This window comes from Haliaeetus albicilla, chromosome 7 (genome assembly GCF_947461875.1).
Source record: "Haliaeetus albicilla chromosome 7, bHalAlb1.1, whole genome shotgun sequence".
In the NCBI taxonomy this organism is placed as follows: domain Eukaryota; kingdom Metazoa; phylum Chordata; class Aves; order Accipitriformes; family Accipitridae; genus Haliaeetus; species Haliaeetus albicilla.
The window spans coordinates 14423187-14450362 of NC_091489.1; the positions used below are offsets into that span (position 1 = coordinate 14423187).

Here is a 27176-nt window from a genome sequence, read left to right on the forward strand (position 1 = left end):
GTGAGGTGGTGTCCGAGGACTGCTGGGCAGAAAGCACTGGAAGGTGGGAGACCTGAGAAGGAGCACGGGTTGGGTCAGGCTTAAGGTGTGGACCAGAACGACAGGTTGGGAGTAATGCTTCCTTCGCAGGTTGCAAAAAGAGATCACCGAGATGATTTGGGAGCAAAACCTGTCAGGTTTGGTTTAGCCATGTGGATTTTGAAGGTAGTCATCCATGACGAGGTGACACAACGAAGCCAGGCTGAGAGTTGGGACAGAAGAGGATAGATCTGAGGGAGTGAAAGGTAAGGAGAAGGCTCTTGGCTTTGTCTGCAGGAGATGTTACCCAGAAATAAGGTACTGAAATTGAGTATGCTGTTATGTGCCTTATAGAGTAAGGGCCTTACGTTTTTTCCACCTGGAATTTGCAATGTCCCACGAACCTCTGATGCCTTAGCTAATGCAACACAAGACAAACTGCTGTGAACAAAGAGTTGGAATGACCTAAATGCAGGGGTTTTTCCAAATGTTGGTGTTCGAAGATCTTTTTAATGAAGCAGTGTGTGTTAAGAGCAGACCCCCTGAGCAGACCGACAGTGCTGCAAGCTTTCCCGAAGTTTCAACATTAAACTTCAGGAAAAATATCAGAGACCATTATGTTCGTTTGCTCAGTTGTTCAGACAGCTGGATCTGGCTATTTTAGTAATCTAATGTAGAATCAGTGTAGCAGGATTAACAGAATGAGGCAAAATTAACTCTGGTGTGTTTGGGCCTGGTGCAAGGAATCCCTGGAATGATTTGGGTCTGGTACGAGGAATGTTGGGAATGGTGGTGGTTGCTGGTGGGGGAAGAAGCTGGGTGCTGCTAGCCCCTCCAGGATAGCGCGTCAATGAAGCCTGCGCTAACGTACACGGAGAGATCGGGGACCTGCTGCTCATCCATATCTCATGTAATTCTTTGTGTTAGTTTTCTTTATACATTTTTAATTTTGTATGCATTTAGCGGGGTCCAACGGTTGTACCTAACGCTATATGCAAAATGGAGCAGAAGCTGCTGATGGTTAGAGTGACGTGGGCAGCAAGCCCTGCGCATTTTAGTCTCATTAGCTGTGTGTCTGCCCTTTGCTGCCACCTTTGTGGTGGATATGAAGGAAATCTTTAAAAAAATACATGTACGATGTATAGTAGTGGCATGACAGAAGTTGATGTGTTTTTTCACTGATGGCCCTTTGTTTTGGGAATGAAGAAGCTGAAGGATCAGTGATCCGGATAACCAGTTCCCCTTGGTTTCGCCTGCATTTATGAGACAACACATTCATAAATTAATTAATAATCAAAGGAGAGGGATGAATGTGTGCCGCAGAAACCTGATAAATGTTGATAAACCTGCCAACTGTAATGTCTTACTGCCTGGAGATAAATACACAGAGCTGAATAACGAGATTCCTAATACCGTTAATTTTTTCTTTAAGGTTTTCACCTATCTTTCTAAACTTTGACTTTATATTTGCCTAAGCTTTACAGCTATTCGCAATGGAATTAAGACAACAGCTCACTAAATTAGCCATAATTGGACTAAACTGCGGGTTAGATCCCTTCAGAGAAATGAAGCAGTTAATGTGAGTGAAAATTGAAATTAGTTTCTTTTGAGGACTAATGCAGTGGGAGAGACCACTGACCCTCATAGAGAGCCTAAGCAACTTAGAACAAAAAGCTTTTTTTTTTTTAAAAAAAAAAAAAACCAACCCAAACTAATGATGCTGTTGTGTCTCTGTTCATATTACAATCCCCCCAAAGATGCATATTTTCTTCTTCTTTGCAGGCATTTTAATTTCTGAAAAATACTATTGTTTTACTAGTTTTGATTATTCAATTACTTAAAGCAGAACACTTGATTTGAAAATCTAACTTTGCCTTCCTATGGCCAAGAATCTCATTAAACGCTTTCCCAAGAGACTGGGGTAAAAAGGTCCCTGTTCCCTGGCAGGGTAGGGTTATACTGCAGGTCTGGTCAAATTTTGAAAATACTGAGGGTTTTGATGTATTTACATTTTTACTCAGTTGTGACTGATGGGTCCTGCTTTCAAAACTCAATTTATGTACAGACTGAACAGGGATTGTAATTATACTAGCTGGTAACAAAAAACTGCTTATAGTCTTACGTGTAGTAATGTTTTTACATGTAATTATGTTTTTACATGTAATTCTCTTCTTTGTACTAGAAGATATCGCAGCATTTTAGAGATCCAAAGGGTTATCTGCTAGATCCAGTGACTTTTGAATTTTGGTCACAAATCTTTGGGATGATATATAGTCATTGTTTTCCTGAATGCATGATGACTGTAGAAATAAATTCAGAGCTGGGGAAATGTTACCATAGTTAATATTTTGTCATAACATTCAGGGCTCAATTTAAAAAGGAGACGAATTGTACTGCATTGGGGTACCCAGTCCCTTTGTACCCTGGTTCCTTGCAGAGTCCACACGTCCATATTAGACACTTAGGCAAATGGTAGACTTTACGTGTCTATGCATGTATGTCTATACGTATGACTCTAGCTTTAAAATGGTTTGCTGACGGGGGGAGGTTTGGAAAGCAAGGCAAGGAGATCTTTGAATAAGGTGAGGGGTGCTAAGATATTCAGTGCTGTTGCCTTTCTTGTGACTTCAAAGAATTGTTGGTGCTAATTCTGAGGGTGTCATCTTGAAATCCATCCATGGATTTGTCTTCAGATAGCCAAGTGCCCTTAGAGCCAGTAAAGTTAAGGTTGTTCTTGTGTTTGCAGGACTAGCAGTTGTCTTGCAAGAATGAATGACTAAAATTTACTGTTAAAAAAAAAATTGTCCCTTAATACCTCTGTATTGAAGAATCTGAAAGCCCTTTAAGAAGGAGGTTGTTATTTTCTGTGTCTATTTGTTGCTAGTCTTTCATCAGTTACTACCATTCAGTTAACGCTGGGTGCAACTGCAGAAGAGCTTCCTAGAGCGTACATGCCTTTGTTCGGTGGTGTGGCATTTTTATTCCTCCTGAGTTCCTGTGTTTTAGATTTACGAGGAGGATGATGTGAGAAGAGGGAATGTAATCTGAGTGTTGAGCCATTCCGTATTTCTTCTATTTAATATCTGGTCTCAGCATGTGAAAACTCTGAAGCCAAATTATTCCATCTGTGGTATTGGCAGTAGAGCCGAATGGGGTCCTTTTTCGTGAGGTGGATTATGTGGCTGTGAAAGGCAGCTTTGAGGACCACAGCAATGCCAGGTGGAAACAATTTGGCTTAATTAAGGGCTTCTGAGCTGAAAACTGGCAACCCAAATGCACGCTTCGTTGCCTGGGGGGGGTAGGTGCTTCTCTGGGATCCCGCCTGGTGCATGAAAAGGGAGTTGAATGATAAGAGGAGAGCTGTTTGCCTGGCACTTTGTATGTTGATTTGAAATTCCGTTGCAGCGGGCTAATTGCTAATAAAAATAAATAAATGGATCTCCGCATTCAGAAGCTTCTTTTAGTGGGTTTTGGAAGAGAATCGTCAGGAATGTGGCACCTTTCTGATCCCAGTTTGGCGCTTCAAGCGTTTGGATGTTGCATTACACTGAAAGATGGGATGTATCTGTGGTTCTTTTGCTTAATTAACAGGGCTTTGATGGCAGTATTTGGGGAGTACAGCTGAGTAATAAGACAATGATATGTAATTAAGGTTTGCTGTTCTACCAGAGGAAATTTAAACCTACACTTCACGAATAGAGATTTAAGAGGTGGTTAATTAGCTGAAATGGCTTCTCTTGGAAGGTAATACAATCGGTTGGAAAGCTAGTTAATTAAACAAATAATTAAAGGGTAGGGAGGTATTCTTTTAATGATAACAACACATTTCATACTTCCAGAAGCATATTTTTATTTAAAAAGCATCTTACTTGTTATATGGCAAGCCAATGCAAATTCTGAAAATAATTAAAATGTATCAAAAGTGGAAGCTGAAAAAGAGATTTTTTTTTCTTACGCATTAGCAAATCTAGAAAAAATATTTAAAGTATTATAGTGCAGAGTCTCAAAGAATTGCCAAGCTTTTTCCCCCCCGTAAGAATAATCTCTGCCTAATAACTGAGGCCCAAAAATTCTAGTTTTAACCCCAGTTTCACTGGCTTTCCTCATGGGATTTATACTTATATTTATTCCGCTTTCTGTCTTGAATAGTTCAGTTTCTTTGTACTTGTATTGTTTATGATGATAAGATAAGCACATCAGCAGAGGAGTGATACCAAAAGCTGTAATGTGGACAGGATTCATGCATACATCAGAGCAATTGTGTCAGACATTTTGAAGAATGAAAAACAGCTTTCCATCAGCTAGATCTGCGTTATCCTGGAGTTTTCCTTCATGCTAGAAACCAATTTCTGCACAAGGTTATAGGCTATTTTCTGTAGAACTTACTGATCTGCATATTTCATGCAGGAGAACAATAAAATAAATAGTCCCAGATTATGTCTTGGGTTTTCTTCTCACAGAATTACTTTGATTTATTAAAGTTAATAATTCTGAAAAGGAGGAATACCACACAGAAGTTATTTGTTTCCCAAAATGCTTGCATGTATATATGCAAAATAAGAATGAAAGAACAATATCCTGCGGGGGAAAAAAACTTGGCCTAATACTGATCTTCCTTTTTTTTTTTCTCTTTCTCCTTCCCTACCGTCCTTCAACCAATACGCAGATTTTAGATGCAAGTTTACCAGTACCTGACGTTAAGGAAGACGCTTCGGAGCGTGATGCCCCACCGCAGGAGCCGCAGCAGCCGGGAGCTGTTACAGCACCTCAGGAGCTGGACGGGCAGCAGCCGGAGGCGGCTTCGCCCCACCAAGAACCACCCGGAGAGCAAGCAGAGGCTGCTGGAACAAATGGTAAGTAAAAACCTGTGTTCAGTGGACAGAGCCTAGAGGCCTGGGTGCTAAATGGAGTGAGAAGTTGAAATGGGGCTCACCTAGCTGTCTCCTAGCGAACAGGTCGTTATTCAAGTGGTCTCTTGGTTGCTCAAGTGCTTCTTCTAGGGTGTCGTTTTGCTGGGACGTGTTTTCTCTATAGCAGAGGTCCAATGACAAATGGGTTGTGGAGTGAAGCTGCCAGCGTCGGTGGTGGGGGATGCTACCCATTCCCCCTTAGGGTGGTCCTCCGCTCTCAGCGCACCCTGCGGTCGCCCTGCTTGCCTGCTGTCAGTCTCTCGACCGTTCACCCCAAGGAACAGCCCAGTTTCTGCTTCTTATGTTAGGAGTTTCTGCTGCGTAGGCCTGTCCCTTCCTTCATAGGGCAGAAATCCTTTTATGTTCATTCATTAGTGATATTAATGACAATAGACATATTTTGAACTCACAGGAAGGGACAGGCCACTGACCTGTTGGCTCTACCTTGATTAAAGTTCCCTTTCCTACTGCTTTTATTCCAGTTTGCATTTTGACCACAAAACCTTCCTCATCGTAGGCACCCCTGTCTGCTCTGCCCTGGGAATCTCTTTCTTGCCTTGCGGCACAGTCAGAAACGTGCTGCTCTTTCTGCTCTGCAAACTGGCAGCCCACCTCTCCCACCCTCGTCAGCCTCTTGTTGCTGTCCCCTTCCCTCCGCTCCCCTTCGCAGCCGCGCGGTGGGAGATCGCTTCGGCCATCACCCGGCACGCTGACCTTTTTGGCAGGGGTGGCAAGGGGGAGGGAGTCGGAGCAGGCGACTGATGCTGGTGTGAGAGAGCAGGGGAGGGATGGGGAAAGGGTAGGATGGAGCACGTTCTTCAGTGCCAGCCTGTAGAGCAGCTTAAGGCATTTGTGTAGCCCTTGGTGTACTTTGGGCTTTGAATTCTAGTAAAGGCAGTTCTTTGCCACGTCTTCAGATTAATTGCCGTAACGCTGTTATCCCCATAGAAGGTTGCCGTATTTTATGCTGAGCTTTTGTGCTTTTTTTTTTTTTTTTAATCATATTGGTAGAGGCTTTTGACACTGTAAAAATGGGATGCAACATGTTTTATCTTTCACTCATGATAAACACTGCTGCTTTTTAAAATTTTACTCTCAAGTGGATAGGGGCGGAGAGAGGATACTCATTAAACAGAGTCATGAAGGAAGAGGAAATACCTGATGATTTGAAGTAGTGTCAGAAGATTTCATGTTGGTATTCAGCTTCCGGATCAAGTAACAGAGGAGGCCTTTAAAGGGCATGAATTTCAAGTTGATAGTCAAAGATTATAGTTCTTGCTGAATAATTCTGGGTTGTAGCTTCAGCTGTACAGAAATTGCGTTCCCAGGATGTGTCATGAAGAAGAGGTGAGAAGCTCCCTTTGAATGCAGATAGTTACATGTGACCAAATGCATGGTGTGTTGTGGACGTAGTTAGGGTTAGGAAATTGTATGCGAGTAGACTGCCTGAAAAGTCTTTGCTTTCTTTGATAGTCATCTCTCATGTGGTTGTGTGATGTTGTTGTTTTAATCGGGATTTATTTTATGGTTGTCAGTGGAACCAAGCCTATGTGGTAGCATAATTTATGCAAAAGGAAAAATAATTCTACGGGTTTGCTCTCAAAGTAAAAAAGCCCTTTATGGAGGCAATGCAACGTGTATTTTCTGGTAACAATAGCTGAAAATGACATCATCCATAGAGACAGATAAAACCTGACTGGTCAAGCATTGAAAAGATAGCTCTTCAAGTGAAGACTGCATTCAGACATTCATAACTGTTTATATCCACCCTTCTGGACCTTACAGAGTCTGGTCCACGTGCCTTTAGGCAGATGAATAAGGGTGGGGAAGAGGTATCTCTTAAATGCTCCATGCAGAGGAATCTCTCCACATAGAGAAATATATCATTTTAGCTCTACACTTTTTCACATTCCCCACTCATTCTTTATTTCATCTTGTTTGCAAAGTCTGTAAAATCAGAAATAAAGCATCATGATGCTGAGCACTGAGGCCAGCACGGGTAATTGCCTACAGTAAAGGAATGTTTATCACTGAAGGTTTTTTGGGTCGGTTGGTTTGTTCTTGTTGTCATTATTTGAATCTTGCTTTCAGAAGACCATGTGAGACATGATCCAGACTTGTCAAAGTTGCCACTATCAGATTGAATTAACTGGGAAGTCTGGTAAATTAACTGGGAAGTTGGTGCTGGCAATCAGAGCCACAGACAAAGGCTGTGAAGGGCTGGCCCAGGTATCTGTGTATCTTCAGCACTTTGGAGATACCCAACATAATCCACAGAAGTATCGTTGCTATAACGGGAGGTCACCTATGTCAGATACTGATCCTTTACATTTTATTTTGTCATACTGTGTCCCTTTTTACTAGCAGTAAGAGCTGCTGGAGCATTACATCACTACACCGCAGGTATTGAGAGCGATACCCTTCTGAAACCCTGGACAGCAGAAGTTGGGACAATTTGTAATTGTAGCGTTGTAGAGAATTCCAGTTCAAACCCCCCAGCCCCTAAGTGGCTGTTAATAGGCAAAGGAGCGAATGTTTCAGTATGGAGAAACAGGAGTGTTTCAGATGGGGTTTTTGCTGTTGTTTATGAGGGGTAAGCTACTTGGGGCTTTTAGCCGGCCTCTGTTGAGGTTTGGGCTGGACACCGTGTGCCCAACGCCTGGGAAGGCGTTACAGAAGCGGGACTGGAGCGGGGAGCGCGGCCGCTCCGTGCTGCAGAGCCGCAGCCTCCTCTGTCCGGGGCGGGGGCGGGGGGGGAACCCCATAAATACTTGCAGCGAAAGTTTCAAGACGGGTACGTCGAGGCGCGGCGATTTTAATTGCCAGCCGCCCGTCCCGCGGGGGGGGGGGGGGGGCGGGGAGAAGAGCCGGGCGGGCGAGGGGCGGGGCCGGGCACCACCCCGGGGCGGGGCCAGGCGGGGCGGGGCCAGGCGCCGCCCGCCCCGGCGTCCCCGGCCACGCAGGTCGGAGGAGTCTCAGAGCGTGGGGAGGACGTTTCTCGTGATCAGTAAGGTCGGAAATGCTGGGGACCGTAACGATGACGGGTAAGGCGGCGCGGCGCGGCGAAGGTGAGCGCCCGGGGTTGGGTGCGTGACGCCTGAGGGACGTCACGCTGCGTGGCTGGCCGTGGCGCGCGTGGCCGAGCCTCGGACTCCGCGAAGCAGAGTTTGACTTCACCGGAGATGGCCCGGCCAACGGGCTCGTGTCGCGGCCAGAACCGTCGCCGAGTGAAGGCTGCCGAAGTTTCAAAACTTCGCGTCGCCTCAGGTGGACGTTTGACGCGGTGCTTGCGTTAGACGGGCTTTCGTAAATTTGAGGAGCCTCGCTAGGTTGTTTTCTGCACTACCAGAATATGACACGGTATCTGAAATCGAGGAGCGGAAGGAAAAGGCGGTGACTGCGTTGCTGATGCTATTTTATGCTAATCAAGCAATAAGGCAGTAAAATATCTTAAGAGCTAAACTGGAAGGAAATGCAGAAGTTAGCATCGTTTATATGTTGTAAAAATATTGGCATGAAAGAAATGAAGCTGTTGCTTTATAGCTGTTTTAATTTCAATGAAGCAAAAGCCAGAGGAGATTAACACCGTGGCGGGGGGTGGGTATACATGCATGGGTGGCAGCAGGGTCCCAGCCTGTGATACCCAAAACTCGACGCTGTGTGCACTGAATTCTGTACATCTTATTTAAGAAAGTAGTGCATGAGCTACTGCAGTGCGAGAGCTAACACTGTAAACTAATTGAGCTGTCTGCTCCTCCAAATACTATTCTCTTTTCAAAGAATTAAAATGGAAAAAACATTATCTTGCGCCGTTGGTTTTGTGCAAACTTGTGTCTTTCTCTGGGAAACAAAGTGGCATTATGAAATTTAAATAAACAAAACCCACTTTTTTTTTTCCCCCTAAAGATACCTAGTTTGCATCAGAATTTCTCTCAGATTGATGATGTATGTCTTTAGCAATCTAGGAAATCTTTTTTATTTCATTGTATTAATAATTATTTACTCGCTTATATTTTATTTACTAGAGCTAGTGAATGAATTCAACAAATAGTGGGGTTTATTCTTGCAAAATGCTTTAGCTTTACAATACATATTGACAACAAAGCCTGTAGAAGTCCGGCTCCGTTTGGAGCTGACCTGGGGGAGGACTGAACGTGATTTGAATCAGTTAGTAGGGGAGGAGATATCCTACCCCTGTTTACAATAGGGTTTTCAATAAACTTGATGTTTAATGAGCTTATCACATGCTGAGTCTTTTTCCTCAAGGGTTCTCTATTTTTTGTTTTTTATTTCCTTTTATTGTTAGTAATTAAAGGTTAAACTGTTTTTCAAAAGCAATCTCTTTATAAGGTTGCACAGTGTGATCATTTGAGGTTTTCCTTATTTAATAGTTCTTGTGGAAACTTGGTTTTTCACTGCAGCACAACTGCTTCTATAGTGCGTTTTGCAAGAACAGCATCTAGCTTGTAGTACAAATCACCGTTTCTTTGAAGGGACAGAGTACCTCTCCGTATTGGTATGCGGGAGAGTCTTAAGCTGTAGTGTCTAATTCGCGCAAGATGCAGCTACATCTCCTTTGTGGTGAGTTTGTCTGTGATGCTTGTGTTACTCTTTATGCAGTCGTTCTGATAAAGAACATTTTCAATCTGTTTTTCATTGTGCATCTTCATTAATCATTAGGGGTTCTCAAAAACATCCCGATGTTTACTGACCTGCATTGCTTATCCTGTCCTTGTTCCTAGCGGAGCAGATTTTTTTGTTTGTTTTTTTCCCCTCCCTCAAATACCCAAGTGCTAGTGTTGCATCTATCTTATGCTTGGTGAATACATTTTATTTTAAAAAGCGGAATCAATTCACTGAATGTGAGACAGGGACAGCATGGGTAACCATAAAATCTCATAAATATTTGTAGCATGCCGGTTTGGTTCCCAAGCGGAACAGCTGGACTGGTTTGAGAGCCATTTACTATTGTGAGTTCATTTAATGAAGAATCTTTAACTACAGTAACTGTATATCCAAGCCATGGGTAATGACCCTTCTGGTTTAAAGACAAACCAACCAACCAATTTTAGAAGAACTTCACTGTTTTTTTTATTTTTAGTGCTATTTCTTGAAACATTGAAATGAAAGAAGAAATATCTTAAAATCTTGAATGAATGAAATATATAACTTCCCTCGCTGGAATTTGAGAAGTTGGTCTCTAGGTTGGAGCAGACATGCACAGCTAAAGCAAAATCTTCTAAAAATAAAGGTTTGCAAGGAATGTTATGGCATCACAGCGGAAATGATTGTGCTTTCCTTTAAGTTAATTTCATATGAGATTATGTACAGTGTCCTTTTCTGGGGATGTTGCTTTTGCTTTCTGAAGGAGTTCTAAGTCATGGAAAATTACAGTTATTTTGCAACTTCTTCCTTTTTTTCCATTTTTAAAAATGGACACAAAAGTATGTGAGACTTTAAGACATAACTCTTCAGTTGCCACCCAAGTATGAGAGAACTGAAGAGTGAACTTAATGGTATTTGTTTCTAAACCTTTGAAAGAACAACATGGTTAGAAAGCTCATGAATTGCATGTATGCAGTGTGAAATTTAGCATGCAAAAATCTCTGTAAATCCTCCCTCGTTATTTAATTATTCTGAAAGAACTCCCTCCCCACAATTAACATGGCAAGTCAGTGCTTAGAAATAATTGAGTGAATAGAACGGGGAAGGAAGTAGTATGTGCTTTCCGTGAAAGAACTATTTGTACATTGAAGGGAAACAAATATCGTGAATAGTGGGGAAAGGAAGGAAGAATTTGTGAAATATATTGTCGAGAAGCAGCAGTGTCAGACTTTAAACCTTATAGTTAAAAAAAAAAAAAAGTTGTTAGAAGGGTAACACCTGGACATATTTCTGTGTTATTTTGTTACTGCAAAGTGGGTGGTGTGTTTGTTTGATTTATTAAACCCAACCACCTGAAACTTGTGGTTAAATGAATCAGGATTTGTGGTATAATGTCCAGTTGTCACCCTGTGCAATGAAAACCTAAAAGCACAGCTTGCCTTTTTTTTTTTTTCTTTTAATTGCTAAAGTATTCAATTTCACTAATAATTCCAAATGGCTATTTTATTCTAAATAAATCTGTTCAGGGCAAGTTTTCGTAGATACTGTAATTTTGAACTGTGTTTTGTTTTCTAATTACTGCTTCTTCATCCTTATCAGTTTTTATCCTTTCTTGACTTTGTCTTTAAATGTTTCTAATAATAATTAGAAGAATTGTGTAGTTAAGGAAAAACTGCATTTAACAAATAAACGCTTGCTGTATCATGGACACTCGGTTCAAATTATTTTTTTAATTGCCTTGTCCTGTTTCTGTGTCATGTGAGTTTTAGAGCAGTAGGTGTTTTTTTACAAGTCGTATTCATAGCAAACCTAGGTACAACAGAAGCAAACGATTGTAAAATACCCCTTCAGCCTTACGGCTTTGTCATTCATTTACACTCGTGGAAACCTACTGAGAATATTGTGTATGTGACCAAAAGCACGATTTGGCCCTAAATACTTAAACGTAGAATAAATGAAAACAGCACAAAGTACTCTGGAGCCTTTGGATGGCCAGTGGAGTTTGCGAGGCGGGCGCTGGGTGTGTGTGACATCCATCTGAGAGATTGAGAATGTAGGGAATTCATGGAAAAAATCCAGCGCCGTGCTGCAAATCCTTAGGGGGAAAAGTCAACCAGCTCCAGATGTTGACATGGTTGACTGCGAGCACATGAAGTGCTGTGGATTTAACTCTTGCAGTCGGAGTGCCTTTTTTTTTTTTTTTTTAACTCTCTGGCAGCTACCAGGGGAGAAACACATTTTCACTTCTAGAGGCAGATGAGATGGTGGGAGCAGCTGAGTTGCACTGCCAACAGTGTCTGTCAGCCTACTAAAGGAGAAGTGTTATTTTTTCATTTCATTTTTCATGGGATGAGACAGGAGTTCAGTCATTCTGAAAATACTAATTTTCCAACATCTGATCAGTATACTTCTGATAAAACAGAAATGAATTCTTGCCTTGGACTAAGCTACCTATGAAATGGTGAAATCAAGCACTTCTGATTCCCTAAGACTGTCAATCTCATGTGTTTCTTTCATAATAAAACAAAAGACTTGCAGTTATTAAAGCACAAGCAGCACCTTGATTCAATTAAAAAGGTTTGAAAGCTTAACTGGTACGTAAGCAGTTAAAATAGAATTTCAGTGTTAGTTCTTAGCCACAGTGGACTTAAGTAGCAAAGTGAATCAATTTTATGATATCGCCTTCGATTTTTATCACCGCCTCTGGATATATTTTTACTGTATTGTTTTTCTTGACCAGCACATAGCTGGTGAAGTGCAGCCCTGCTCAGGGCAGACCTAAAGAAATTGTATTCATAGCAGTGTTTTACTAGATTTATTTTTCTTCCCCGGTAGGTATTCTGATGAGGCTCTCCTGTGTTTCTTAAAGATGCCTTCAAATTCAATGACTTAATTCAGAAAGTGCCAGTTGTCTTGCCAAAATACCTGTGGTAGTGACATACTACAGTACTCTTAACAACAATACCTTGTGTAAATAACTTCCAAATCTCTCCAAGTGGAATTAGTCACTGTTTGCTTTGCATTCAGAAGAGTGCTAACAATGTTTGGGCACCAAGAATGTCATTAATAAAAATGTCATTAAAGAATCCAACTGCTAAATATAAAGTTCAGCGTATACAGTTGACTTCTTGGGTCTTCTGTTTCTTTTGTGCCCCACTGGATATAAAAATGCTCTTTGGGGTATATCTTCTGAAAATGACTTGCATATATATTGCACTGCAGGCTTGTCACACAACAGTGGCAGCATGCAGACAGATGTCCTGAATGGCATCTCTCTCCAAAAATGCTGAGGAAGGGCATCAGAAATGCTGTTTAAAAGACTCTTCCAGGGATTTAAATGTGAAGGACGTGGACAATGTAGAGACTGGGAGCAACAGCAGCAGGTCACTTAACAGCTGACATCCAAGCTCTGTGTTACCTTGGGGATGAAATACCTTTTGGACAGGTTATATGCTATATTTTTTTTTTTTTTGTGTGTGGAATTGAAGGGTAGTGCTTGGACTAAGTCTACAAGTATACCCACCCTGTGCTATGAGGGAGTGATGGAAGTGTGACGTGTGTAGCATAGTTGCAGCTTTTCAGATTGATATTAAAAGTACATGTTCAGTCAGTTAACTTGGTTTTTTTGGTTAGTTTTTCCTTTTGCAATTTATTCAATGAAGTATTGCAAGGTAGCATGTTTGCTGGACTCATGAGGAAGACCTAATTACTGTCAGCCTGATTTAACAGTTTTGAAAGCTTATCACTGTGCCTCTAAACTCTCTTACCTATTTTTATGATTGTATTTGCTGTCTTAATACATACCCATACCTGCAGATTTTGTAATAGTTACTCAGCTCTTTTCACCTGCAAAGCATTTTACAGAGACATAGTCTTTATCTTAGGGTGTTATAAACATACCATTTTATAAATAGAATAAGCAAAAATCCTTTGAATGCTTATCATGAATATGAAGAGATGCCTTTATATATTAGTCTTGCATCTTATCTCTGACTGTGAAAATAGAATACCTCATGCATTCATATTCTATATATTCCACTCTTACAGTAATCCTGTTTACCTATAAAACCTTGAAACTCCTCTTAAGCACTAAATTTGTGTTCTAGGAATAAATTAAAAAAGCAATGCAGCCTCAACTGCAACTATAAACTTTTTACAATTTTTTTGAAACCTCAAGATTTTCAACATGGTGGTAGGCCTGCGTTCCCAGGGAGTGTTTGCAAGAGGAAAGGGGAACCCTTAGAAAGCTGTGTCTCTAGCTGCCCAACAGTTGCCTGCACGAGTCACGAGTGCCTTTTGGCTTCTCCTCCGCTCCTACTGCCTTCCAGTTCCTGATCTTTCCCACTTAGACCCAGCATTCCCCACTGGCTCTCAGCCCCATTTTTTGTTCTACCTTTATCTAAGCCATGTCAGATGGAGATGCCTATTTCTGTATGTCTAAGGGTAAGCACATTGGCATTAATGCAGGACCGAGGAAGAAGAGAAGGGAGACTCTACAGACCTTTTTTCCACCAGAGGCATTAAAAGGTCTTGCTCATGAACAAGTTGTTATTAAATGTTAAATGATCAGTGTTTAAATTCATAGCTGGTTCAGCCACAAAAATTACTTTTAGCGTAGACAAACTGAAGAATGTATCGAAGTACCTGTTACTAAATAATTATAAAATACATGATATGTACCCTAGAGTTTGAAGAAATGCCTCTAACTTGGTGAGCTCCCATTAAGCCGTGATAAGCTTTCTGTTAAATTACATAGTTTGAAAGAAATGACAAGGAATTTATTTCTGGACCTAGGAATAAATGAACACAGATACAAAAGCGGTTCCTTGCCTTTATCCTTGTATAGTTTCAGCATACAACTACATAATGTTTGATTCATAAGACTCCAAAAATAGTAATAAAATAAGCACATCAGTTTTTCTTTAGTAACCTTTTTAAAATGAAAAGTGAGTTCAAATGTGTTATTGCTGCTTCTAGTTGTGCTAACAATCTTATTTCCCTTCCCCACGCTGCCACAGCCTGAAGTGTTCTCACAGCAAGTTATTTTTGCTCATGGAGTGTTGTGGTGTTTGCAAGAGGTACATTACCAATGCAGTAATAATCCTGGCTTCTTCAGAAAAATGTCCATTTCTTCTTAACCTGCTCCCTCACAAATTACTCAGTTTGAACATCTGTGTTTTAAAATGTTCAGGGAGCTAGGGTGTTATCAGAGATCAGACTTTTAAGTGAATTAGGACTTAACAATTGAAGTAAATAATTTTAAACCGTTAGAGAAAAACAAAAAGCTTTGCCTATGTCAACTGAGAAACAACAACCAGTAGGCTGCTGATAGTGAATATAAACAAAATTTGCCCTCTACATAGCTATTAGAAGCCGGTATACTTGTAGAATTAGTTTTGCTTATTATTTAGTTATGTTTCAGCCTTGCCTAGATTGCATTGTCTATGTGCTTATAAAGATGCAGTTCTTCCTAAAGGAGACCTAGGCAAGCAGAATTGAGGGAGCATCTAGGCTGGAAGGTACCTCTAGAGATTAGGTGGTCCAGCCCCTGCACAAAGCAGGGCCAACTGCAGAGTTAGATCCAATTTAAAGATGGACCAAATAAAAACTAAATCGCTTTGGGGAATTCAATGATGCATGTACTTTTGAAAGCTGTCTCCTGCATGCCTGTGAGCATTGAAGTAGCACATGTACAACTTAAAAGAAAGGGGCCATGCCTTCTCCCAGGATGTTGCTGTTTAACATTGATTATTTTTTTAATATTTTTTTTTATTTTATTTTGTCACCATAGCATTCCAACAAGTTTGGTCAGAGAGAAGGGCACACTCCCTCATGGCCTTGTACTTTCACCTGTTGCACAAAATCAAGGGTAAAGAACAATGTTAAACTGAAACCCTGGCAGTATCCAAGCCCAAGAATCTTCTCGTGTCTTGAACATGCTGTAGATTTTGTCTTCACGTGTTGTCCTGTTTGTCATCATGCATGTTCATCGCACAGTTATTACTATTATTAAAATTCTTATCATAGGCAACAGCAGTTTTACCTGCTCATTTTTGTGTTTAAATGACAGAACTTAAAGGCTTGGTGTCCTTGTTCCTTTTCCACCTTTGCCCTCCAAAGTTACTTATTTGGGGCACGGGGAGCTTGCAGTTTTGTGCTCTAAACTGGATGTGTGCTGGCTTCTTAACTGCTGCATTTCAGGGGGTTTAATTTATATGCCAGCCTGTGAACTTAGGCAGCTCATGGCCAGAGAGCACGGATAATACTTAAATTGTCCCAGCAAGACTGAGAGGATGGTTGCTAGCGTCCTGATGGAATAACTCAAATGGTGCTCAAGAAAGAGATAAAGCAAACAAAGACTTGTGAGCAGTGGAGGGTAGGATTTTACCTGCTTGCATAGTAACGACCTCATTCATTTTAAGCAATGTGGAATTGCTGTAGATGAGGTTTCTGTCTGGCTGTAGTGGTGATGTGATGTATGGGAGAATTCCAAGATTCATGGTCTTTAAAACAAGTATGTTGTAATGTAACTGTTTTGGGGATTACAAGTTTTCAGAAAAACACGAAATTTCCCATGGGCATTTTCACATCTTACTATTCTTTTGGGACAGAGCTATAAAATGAGCTTTTCTTTTCTTGTCATCGTTTTAGGTCACACAGTTTTTTGGTTTGGGTTTTTTTTTTTTTCTTCCTTTCCTTTTCCCTCAGAGGTCTCTCTCTGCGTGGAAAGGATACTGAGCTTTGCTTCAGGAATAATTACATGTATGCTGTATATTCTTTGATTAATGATAGGATAGAAATATTTTTTTTTCCTCACATAGTTTGCCTTAAAGTAAAAACAAAAACAAAAACAAAACCAACAAAAAAACCCAATAACAAACACCAACACCCCCCCCCCCCCCCAAAACCACAACACAACCCCCCACCTGCAAAAGAAGGAAAGAATGAGACAATATAAGCTTGAAAGGTACATTTGCAAATAAACTTTGGAAAGACCCATACGCTGATATGAGGAAGGAAAGGAATTATAGTAATCTTAGAACAAAAACTGGTCCTTAAAAGAGTTAATAGCACATAGAAGAGGCACACATAATAGAACAAGTATGTTTAGGTAAGGTTGATAAAAATGAAGAAAAAAAAAAAAAAGACTTATAGTGTAACATTACATTGAGAAGTAAACTAACTGGGTTTTTTTTTTATTGTTGTTTTAAACAGTTGGACAAACAGAACATTCCAGTGTAACTTTGAAGGAAGACACCGAAACTATGGAGACAAGTCCATCTGACTCAAGCACCAAGGATGGTGGAGATGCTGAGAAAGAGGATGCTCATACAGTTCAACAGTTGCCGTCTTTGGAAGAAGACGCAGAAGACCATGCATCTGAGCCACAGTCTTATGATCTGGGGTTTAAAAAGGTTTTTAAATTTGTTGGGTTCAGATTCACAGTGAAGAAGGAAAAGACGGGAAAATCGGAACCAGTTCAACTGCTTACTGTAAAAAAGGAAACACAAGTCCCTGAAGGAGCTGATGATCAAAAAGAAGTCAGCTCAGAAGAAATAGTGATGCCTGAGGATGCACTCTCTGCAGAAGACAACACCAAAGACACAATGAAAAATGAAAAAACAGAAGACGAATCTCCTCAAACACCAGAAGCAAATGAGTCAGCTGCCTTAGCCACTGATACTGCATCGCCATTAAGAAAATTTTTTACTCAGGGATGGACTGGATTTAGAAAAAAGAAGAGTTTTAGGAAACCTAAAGAAGATGAACTACAGTCCCCTACAAAAGAAGGGGAGCAAGACAAAGAGGGGGCAACATTAACAACTGAAACCAGTGAAAAGGAGGAGAAATCTGAGTTTGAGAAGCAAGATGAAGAGAGGAATGTGACAGCAGTAACTATTGAAGCACATGAGAAGGAGCAAACTGAAGGTGAAAAGCAGGAGTCAGAAAAGACTGTGGCAGCCACAGGAGTTGAAGCAAGTGAGAAGGAAGAGCTAATCAGGCATGATGAGCAGGGACAAAAGGAAGACGTAGCAGCAGCAGCAGAAAGTGTGAAGGAGAAAAAAGCTGAAGATGATCAAGAAAGGAAACTGATGGAAGTCTCAGAAGATCTTGGTGAAAAGGAAGAAAAAAATGAAGAAGGAGAGAAGGAAAGTGAGGTGACAGAAAAACCACTAAAACCAAGGTCAGGGGTATCTGTTGTCATTGATAGTGTGAATGGAGAATTGAAAACATCCTCAGAAGTCCTACCTGTGGGAGAAAAACTGGGGTCAACGGAGAAGTGTGAAGTAGATGACAGAACTGAAATACCCTCTGAAGAGAAACTTGAAGCAGGATCTTTGGCAATTGAAATTTCTAGTGAACAGCTTAAAAAATCTGAAGGAAGAGAAGAAGGAAATAAACCTGCTCCACTGGGGAAAGAAACATTTGATGAAAAAACGGAGGAAGCAGAATTGAAAATGTCACCCACAGCAGAAGGCATCACACAAGGAGAAGCTCTGGAGAGAACCACAGAGAAGAAAGCAAGCGAAGAACATGAGCCAAAACTGACTCTGGGTGCTCCTGGATTGAAGTCCTTTTCTAATTCTGAACATTCGGTTGACACAGAGGATGATCAACAGTCAATCAAACCCACTGATGAAGGACTACAGGGAAAAACTGGCATAGTTACGACTGATGCTATCAAACCAGATGAAATAACCATGGAAATAACTCCTGAAGAGGCAGCTGGAAAGAGGCCTCCAGAAGGTATCACAAATGAAGCTGAACTGCTGTCTTCTCAAGAAAAAACTAAACTACAAGGCAGCCCTTTAAAGAAACTCTTTACAGGTACTGGATTAAAAAAACTGTCTGGAAAGAAGCATAAAGGCAGAAGAGACGAATCTAAGTTAGGGGAACACGGTGAACCAACTCAGCATTTATCAGATTCCGCAGATAGCCCAGAGGAACAAAAGGGGGAGAGTTCTGCTTCTTCTCCTGAGGAGATGAATGAAATTCCTTCTTTGGAAAAATCTGTAGATGGAATGCACGTCACTGAAAATGAAGATGCTGCAATTTCAGATGTGGAGCGAAAAAGAGAAAGTGTGACACCCTGGGCTTCATTTAAAAAGATGGTGACTCCCAAGAAACGTGTCAGAAGACCTTCTGAAAGTGATAAAGAAGAAGAAACTGATAAGACAAAGAGTGTTGTAGTATCTGCAACTGAAAACGCTGTTGATGAAAATCAGGGAGAATTAAAAGAAAATGGGATGGACCAGAAACCAGAGAAGACCATGGAGGAGCCCAAAAGAAAGGTTGACACCTCTGTGTCCTGGGAAGCTTTTATATGCGTAGGTTCCTCAAAGAAGAGAGCCAGGAAATCATCATCGTCTGATGAAGAAACTGAACATAAGCTTGGTCAAGAAAGCCAAAAAATAGAAGAGTCTGGACAGAGCAAAGAAACGGCAACAGATGCAGTTCTTACTAGTTCTCAGGAGAGCGATCCAGGACAAGGGAATTCTTCCCCAGAACAAGCTGGAAGCCCATCCGAAGGTGAAGGTATTTCAACATGGGAATCATTTAAAAGGTTAGTCACTCCAAGAAGGAGATCCAAAACTAGAATGGAAGAGAGAACTGAAGACTCTGTTGTGGGATCTAGCCTGGAGCATTCAACATCGGATGGTGAGCCTGGAAGAGACGAATCGTGGGTTCCATTTAGAAAACTGATGCCTGGGCGCAGGAAGAAGAAGTCAGATGGAAAGCCAGAACCAACTCATCTTAAACAAGCAAGAGAAGACATGGCAGAAACAACTGAAGAAGATTCAGATATTCCAGCTGTTGTTCCTTTATCTGAATACGAAGCAGCAGAGCAGGAGAAAATTGAAGCCCAAAAAGTGAAAGATGCTGAAGCGATGAGAGAACAGACCTCAGTGGAAGAGAGAGCAGAAAAATTAGAGGAGACCCTAAGAATTGAACAAGCACATGAAGGGCTGGTACATGCAGTTACTGTTACTGTTGTGGAAGGGGAAAGGGCAGTTACTAGTATTGAAGAAAGGTCACCATCTTGGATATCTGCTGCTCTGACAGAGTGCATTGAGCAGGTGAGAGAAGAGGAAGAGAAAGAAACTGAGAAAACGTTTGAATCGGATGTTATTGTGGAAGAAGCGGTGGTAGCTGCTAAGACAGTGCCAGAGACAAGAAAGGATGTAAGTGACGACACCACAGCAAGTGAGCTAGAGCTAACCTCAGAAGCAGTGACAGCTCTGGAGGAGACAGCAGAAGCTTCCTGCGCTGAAGAAACAATGGCAGTGTCCCTTGCTGAGGAGACAACTGAGATGGTTTCTGCTGTTTCACAGTTAGAAACCCCAGATACTACAGAGGAAGTTACACCTGTACAAGAAGTGGAGGCCACTGAACAAAATTTGAAAGAATTAGACAAACAGACGCAAAAAGTTCTTCATGAAGTTGCTGAAAGAGTAAAGTCAGCAGATGTAGCGCAGCTGGTTAGTGAAAGAACCATGACAGCAACTATAATTACAACAGTACAAGGAATGGAGTCAGAAGTGAAAGATGATGCTAAAGATGGGAACGTCGTAGGCCAGGAAACTGTTCTGCTTGAACAGTCCTTGGAAAAAGGAGAACACACGGAGGATGGTCTCCAGCCCCAGGGAAGTGCAGGGAGTGTTCAAGGCCAAAATGGAGTTGAAGAGAGTGTTCTACATGAAGGTTCAGAGAGAAGTGAAATATCTGCTGCAATAAAAGAAAGCACAGAAGGATGTGAAAATGTGGGTGTATTGAGAGATGAAAGCCAGGGGCAGACATGTGAAGAAGCAGTTGTAGAAGACCATGAAGAAATACCTGATGTGCAGAAGACAGTAGAGGAACCTTCATCACACGACAGAGAGTTTCACAGCATCAAAGCAGTGACTCCCAAGGAAGAGCCGTTTGCAAAGCAGGAGCCTTCAGAACAAGAGAAATTGCCTGCAACGGAGTTGACAGTAGATGAGACAAGAGATGAACCCAAACCAGAAGTACAGATTGCAGTAAGTATTACATATAACATAAAGGTTGATTTGTCAAAGAAAAAAACCAGCAAGTTTTAGATATTATACCTAATTTGGAACCAGGTTGTGGCAATGTTACTGTTGAGAAGCTTTCTTGTGCAGCCTAAGGCAACTGAAGTTCATTTCCAGTGAGACACAGACACAGATGTCCAGGCACAGCAGCCACTGAGGCTTCTGTGCAGAGTGAGGGGGATGCAATTCCTACAGAAATGGAGTGGGAGATGGTGTGCATGGATCCGAAGGCGCTGAAACAATTGCCATTGTGGCGCCAGCACAGTGCTATGTGACTGAAGATATTGTATGAACACCTGAGATACATATGTGATCCATATGGTACCATACATAGTGGATGGTATCTTCAGTTGTAGGCAGAGATACAATTGTAGCTGAGGTGCCTCTGCAAAGGAAAAAAAGGAAATGACACCACTGTCTCCAGCTTTAAACATGCAGGATTCCCTACCCCCCCCCCATCTTCCTGGCTTAGTCTTTGTTTCAAGTGCTGTCCGCTGTCCCTTGCTTTAGACTGCCCTTTATTTAATGAGCTGTGTGTCCTGAGAAGCTGAACACAAACTGGGATCTTGGTGACCCACTAGTCTGAGTGTCATCACCTCACGCTCTTCCCATAACCCTCCTCCTTTTGGTCATTCCTTCTGGTGCTTTTTTACCCAGGACATTCCTGATGAGTCCCTGCTCATACCCTTTTTCACAGGTCTGTTGCAATTCTCCGCAGGTGCAGGACAAGACAGAGGATGAAACTTTGTCCTTGGGGCTTACAGCTGAAGAGCCTGTGCAGCTTGAAGGAGAGGGCAAAACTCTTACTGTGGGACCAGAGTGCACAGAAGCAGTTGTCACTGTGGTCCCTGTTAAACCTGAAAGACAACATGAAATTCCTGACTTAGAAGAGCAAGCTTGTACTGAAGGAGTTCCTAGTGGGGCACGTGCCCACAGAGAGGAAGAGGAAGATGATGCTGTGCTCCTTGGAGTAAAAAGCACAGAAGTCACTGTTACTGAGGTTCCACTGCAGAATGAGGTTAAAATCTCTGCCCTTCCTTCAGAAAAAATTGGCTCAGAAGGAGCAGCAGATGCTGAGCAGAGTGTGAGGGATGGGGCTGGCAAGCACATTACAGCAAAAGATTCTGTGCCCATCCTAGAGCCACCATGCAGAGAAAAACCAACTGAACCCCCCTGTCAGAGTGATGAAACTGAAGGTGGCAAAATGGAAGATGCTATGCTTGAAACCGAAACACACTTAGAGAGTGATACCACTGTCACTGAGGCTCCCACGCAGATTGAACCAGACAGCTTATCTAATTTAGCATCAACGTGCCCAGATATCACTGAAAATGGAAGCACTGTCCTCGCTGACATAAGCCCTGAGAAATGTGAAACACCAAGCAGCTTAGCTGAAGAAGAGACTGTGGAGAAAGAACAAGAACTTGTAGAAACCTCAAACTGTCAAGACTTTCAGAAAGAAGATAACAAAAATGAGCAATTGATGGCAAGGGCCAAAGAAGTAGTTGAATCTGGAAAATGGGAAGCTGTGAGAGGTGATGAATGTTCAACTGCTGTCCAGCAAGAAGTTTTAACTGTGCGAGAGGAAGGCTCTGACTCAGCCCTCCTACAAGCTGAAAGCTTGGAGGCTCTGAAAATGCCTGTGCCTGTAGCAGCTGTAGCAGTTGAAGACCATGTAATGGCAGAAACCGTAACGCCTGCAGACACGACAGCCAAAACTTTACAGCCCTTGGCAACCACACCGGAGCAAATGGCTTCTCAAGAGGTTCCAGTTACTACTGTTGACCCTTCAGGCAGTGGGACTGCAGAGCTTGGTAGTGCAGAAGCACCTGAGTCTCAGGTACCTCCTGCTTCCATGAATGGAGTATCAGAGGAGCAAGAGAGGCCCCAGAGTGCAGGGCAACCTGAACAAAATGGTATTCCTCTAAGTGACAGTCTGTCTCTCACCCACACGGAATTTGAGGAGGATGTTGTTCAGTCTGTGACTATAGAGTCCCAGAGTACGAAAATTGTATTGAATGCCATCCAGACGGCTGTTCACAAACTTGCAGAAACAGAAGAGTCAGCTGTCTTTGAGTCAGAGCAGCGCATTAAGTCCATAGGGAAAAGCCCATCAGATACAAATGTACCTGAACTTCTGGAAAGTATGCAGGTGGATCATCAACTTCCAGTAAAAGAGGAAGAGATAGGGAGTAAAGAACAAGAGCTTCAGCAATCAGGAATAGTGAAAACTGCTACCTTAACAAAGTCTGCAGAAATTCATGCAAGTGTAGAAAAACCAAAAGATAGGCTGTTAACTTCTGAGATGCTGAAAGATGGACAAAGTCAGAATTCTTTAACAATTGTGACTAGCCCTGAAGATGTTTCAAGGGAAAGTGTGGGACTTCAGAAATCAACACTAGAACTAAGTACTTCAGAAGATTCAACCAAAGACCCCCTAGACATACACCCACCAAAATTAAGGGAAAAAGAGGTTGGGCAGATTATGGAAATCCCAGACCAGCATACAGGTCAGCAAACATGCAGAGAAAGTGAGGAAGAACAACATCACCTGCCAGTGGAAGATGGGAAAACACAGACATGGGAGGATGACAGTTGCAAAGAAGGAACATCTTGTGATAGTCCACAAAGTCAGAACTCAGTGGCTCCTGAGGCCTTGAATGTAAGTAGCTTTTTTAGCCAGCAATTTCTTTCTTTTTCCAAAATAGTTTTGGAGGTGTCTAAAACTGTTGTGCCTCTAATTTTTTTTTATTCTGGTGAAAGGCAACTACTCCCTGGTATAACCAACAGGCCACAGATTTTTTTTTTTTTTTTTCTTTGTCATTTTACTGCCTCTCTCTCTGGCTACTCAACACCTTATTTCTTTTCTGTACAGCTACCCTCACTTTAATGGCCTTTGACTTGGCCTGTCGTTCAGGGTGATATTTCTGGGAGGTAAAAAATGTACTTTCCAGTTTTCCTAGATACACAGTGATATGACATGTGTGTTAATGTATAAGATTTAATCCACAAACATGCTTCTTCTCCAACAAAGCTCTTTTTAAAATCTTAAAGGATGTGAGTGAATCCTAAAGGATGTGAGTGTTGCCTTCCCTGGTAAACCTGAAGTGCCTCATGTACCAAAGCTCTCTGCACCTCAGTGAAATCTGAATCAGAAATTATAGGTACAGTCTCTCCCTAGGATGTTTGCTGCACTTGCTTCACTAAGTCATGAGACCTTTATCTTCAAGAACTGCTTGGGAAAATAAGAGATTCTTGAGAGAGTAAGTTGTCGTTAATAAAGCTTTTTTACTGTTGTCTTTCTTTCAGATGTGCTAAGCATCCATGTGGCATTTGGAGAGATGCCAGTCCTAGAGAACAACTGACAATCCTGTGACAGAACCAGGAGCTTTATTCACTACCCTTTATTCTCGGATGTTAACATCTGCTCTTTTGAAGACCTCACCTTTTTTGTCATTTCTATTAAAAAAACAATGCCTTTAACATTGGCTATATCCACACGTGTTCCATTTGAAGGTCATTTGCCTCTGCCCAAAATATACCATTTAGACTGGAGATGCACAACTGAGCGAATGGACAGACCACTAAAATTTGTGCCACAGTTATTGCTGTCCCCTCACTTAATGTGTGTCCTGTCTGTCCCATCTCCTTGAATCCCTTCACTCATCCCTGAACGCCCCTCCTGTCTTTTTGCAGTCTCCCTTACCCCCCACATCTTCCGTAGCTGCCTTCATTTGACCTATGAGTGGCTGTAGATGCTGCTAGAATTGTGTGTGAGGGGGAAGAGGAGGGCTAACTGATGGGAACACATGAGACTTCTGGCTGAGTAGCAGATGTGTCTTTATCAAACAGCAGGAACTGGATCACGCACAAATTCTTGAACACGATGCTCAAGATTGTTGCCTTTCGGTCCCATTCAGGTATCTCTATCCATCCTTCAGTTGTATTTGTGCAGGCCTGATTTAGTCAGAAATTACTTCCACAGTGTAGCTTGCAAGGAGATTGAGAATACCCTTCTTCTGTTGTTCCAGACTTCAGGTCTCAGGACCGGACTGTAATGTGTTGAATATTTATATGTATGTCTTAAACCCAGTTCTGATTTTAATGTAGAGCTATAATACTTCTGTACTATTTAGGCATACCCTTAAATGAATTTTGTAGAGTAGCCTGGAGAGGAAATTGATACCATTGGAGCGGAAATTGATAACATGTGGTTTCCTATTTATTGTTCCAGGTTTTTCCCCTTGTAAAATCTCTCAAAAACTTGGCTGTCTTGCTTTGAATATTTATATGTGTATCCTAAACCCAGTTCTGATTTTAATGTAGAGCTATGGTATTTCTAAAGACAAAAGGAGAGCCCTGACCTGTGTCAGATCCACCAATCACTTCTACTTGCAGTCCTCCCTGGTTTCTGAGAACCCTCCAGACTTACCATTTTACTGTCGTCTTGCTCGTGTAGCAACCCCAGTGGTACCACAACCCTCAAATCACACCCTTCTCATTCCAGAGTCTGCTCATTTCTGGTCGCTGCCCCTCTAACCCCAAGCCTTTCCCCACACCTACACCATCTAACATCCTTCCTGCATACAAGCTTCCTCCTTTCCCAACCCCTGCCTGAACCTCTTTCCCACCACAGCATTTCCTGATATCCTCCCCGCTCCTATTGATTCCCTGTCTTCCCTGAGGGGGGGAGTAGGAAGGAGGGTAAGGTCTTGGTGATGAATTCTGCCTTGGAGTGCAAAAAGCTGATGAGACCTTTGGGGTGCTGAGATCTTAAAAGCCTTCATGTAAGGTGGATTGGACTGACAACAGCTGTAGACCAGAATGAGCAGAGTGATTTAAAGATGGAAAGAAGCCCCAAGACCTAGAGTCCTGGGATGCCTGTCCCCAACAGGAGTTGGTCCTCTCTTTTGTTGTTTACATTAAAATCAAACATGGGGTACAAGTCAGTACTTTCAGCTCTGATTTCTAAAGTGAAGGTTACAGATCGCACTTTGTGAAACTGATGCCCATCAAGTTGAACAATAGCTCACTATCCTACCTGTATAGTAATTTATTTTAAAATCAACTTTTAGTGTACAAATGCTCTTGTTATGGCAAGTGCTTGCCTCTCCTTGAGGCTGCACGTACAGCAAGCAATGTGACTGATTGCACTGGTGTGATTGCACCATCTGGTGCTGCCCTGTGTGGAAGCATCAAAAGATTTTTCCTTACCTCAGAGCAAATTATATAAATATTTAAAGCCGAACAATGTGGTTTCAAACAATCCGGTCTATCTCTGTCCATCATTAGCGGCAGCTTTCCCCCTTAGCTTTGGGCAATTCCAACAACCTTGGTTGGTTTCCACAGGTTTAAGTTGGCTTGCAAGTTAATCATGCTCTTAACAACACCTTACAAGTGCAAACTTGGCTGAATTTGTACAAATTGTATACCTATGTACGTTAAGCCATATTGCAATAACTACAGCAGGTAAAATGAAATAACAGTAGCATGACCTGTGTAATCCCGATTCTTATGTTTGTAGCTCCAAAGCTGTTAATAATATGTAAAGTTAATTCTTGTCTGAACCTCATTTAAATAAAGCTAGCTTTACCACAATGTAAATTGTCTGTTGGTAGTAATTGGACAGGCAAGTGCTTTAACTTGCCTGTTTTCTCCATTAATCCAGGGCCTAGGTAAGCAATGCAACAAACTTAACTATAAAACAAATGCAAAAGCTTCTTCTTATAACTGACAGCTAAAACATTACTGCACCTGAAACCACGCTAATGGTGCAAGGAGCATGCCTCCACATAAAGATACTACTTTGTTCCGGCGTATTGCTTTGGCCTCTGAAACTCTCATTTGAGACTGTGACTTCTGGCTTGTGCTTAAAAGCTTGAAGCTTTCTCCAATCCAATGTATTGGGTTACTAAATTTGATTTTGTGTTTTTAAGGTAGATTTTCATTGATTAAATAAAATACAACTACAACTTTGTTCTAACGTGTGTATGTGGTGGTTTTTTCAGCTTGCTTAGTGTAAATTATTTTCTGATGGTTGCTTCATCTTCAGAGAGTTTGATTTGCTCCTGACAATTCATTTGTTGTTTACTGATGTTCAGCTTTTGATGTGAATTAGAGGAGCTAATTACAGAATTAAACTGCAAGTTGGTTTTAAGTTTCTATAAAATATGCATACTTCAGAAGAAGTAATAAGATACTTCAGAAGACTGTGAAGAAAAAAACCCCTCCATTAAATTCAAGGTAGATAACAGTATTCAGTGAGCCAGAATGAAAAATTAGTAAGTCATGTGCCTTGCTGGTGTAACTGAAGTATAAAAAAAACCCAAAAAGCAACACCATGAATGTCCACAAAAAAATTTGGCATAGAGTAGTAGGTTAAGGACCTTAGGCCCATAACTGATTTCTTTAGGCTGCCCCACTTCTGCGTAGCTGGGGTGTATTCCTCATGGCACTGAAAATCCAGAGGTGCTTGTGATTTATGTTCACAGACCTTGGACTTCAGACATGAAATTTTTCCAGCTATGTTCTATGGCTAAGGATGTTGAGCAGCATTTGTATCTCAAAAGACTTGCATAGATTCACATCT

At 41.7% G+C, this 27176-nt stretch overlaps 1 protein-coding gene across 2 annotated transcripts in view; it reads left to right on the top strand.

Moving 5' to 3' along the window:
* AKAP12 (A-kinase anchoring protein 12) overlaps positions 1–26564 on the top strand; it is a 31725-nt gene extending 5161 nt beyond the window's left edge. The window contains exons 2-5 of one of the 2 annotated variants that reach the window (XM_069787014.1): positions 4685–4871; positions 16749–20554; positions 21306–23249; positions 23897–26564. In XM_069787014.1, coding sequence (XP_069643115.1) covers positions 4685–4871; positions 16749–20554; positions 21306–23249; positions 23897–23905 — 5946 coding nt within the window. In that variant the 3' untranslated portion in view covers positions 23906–26564. Of the gene's footprint in view, positions 1–4684; positions 4872–7842; positions 7973–16748; positions 20555–21305; positions 23250–23896 lie in introns of those variants that run through there. The other variant, XM_069787013.1, reaches the window with a different exon arrangement.
* The last annotated feature ends 612 nt before the right edge of the window (positions 26565–27176 follow it).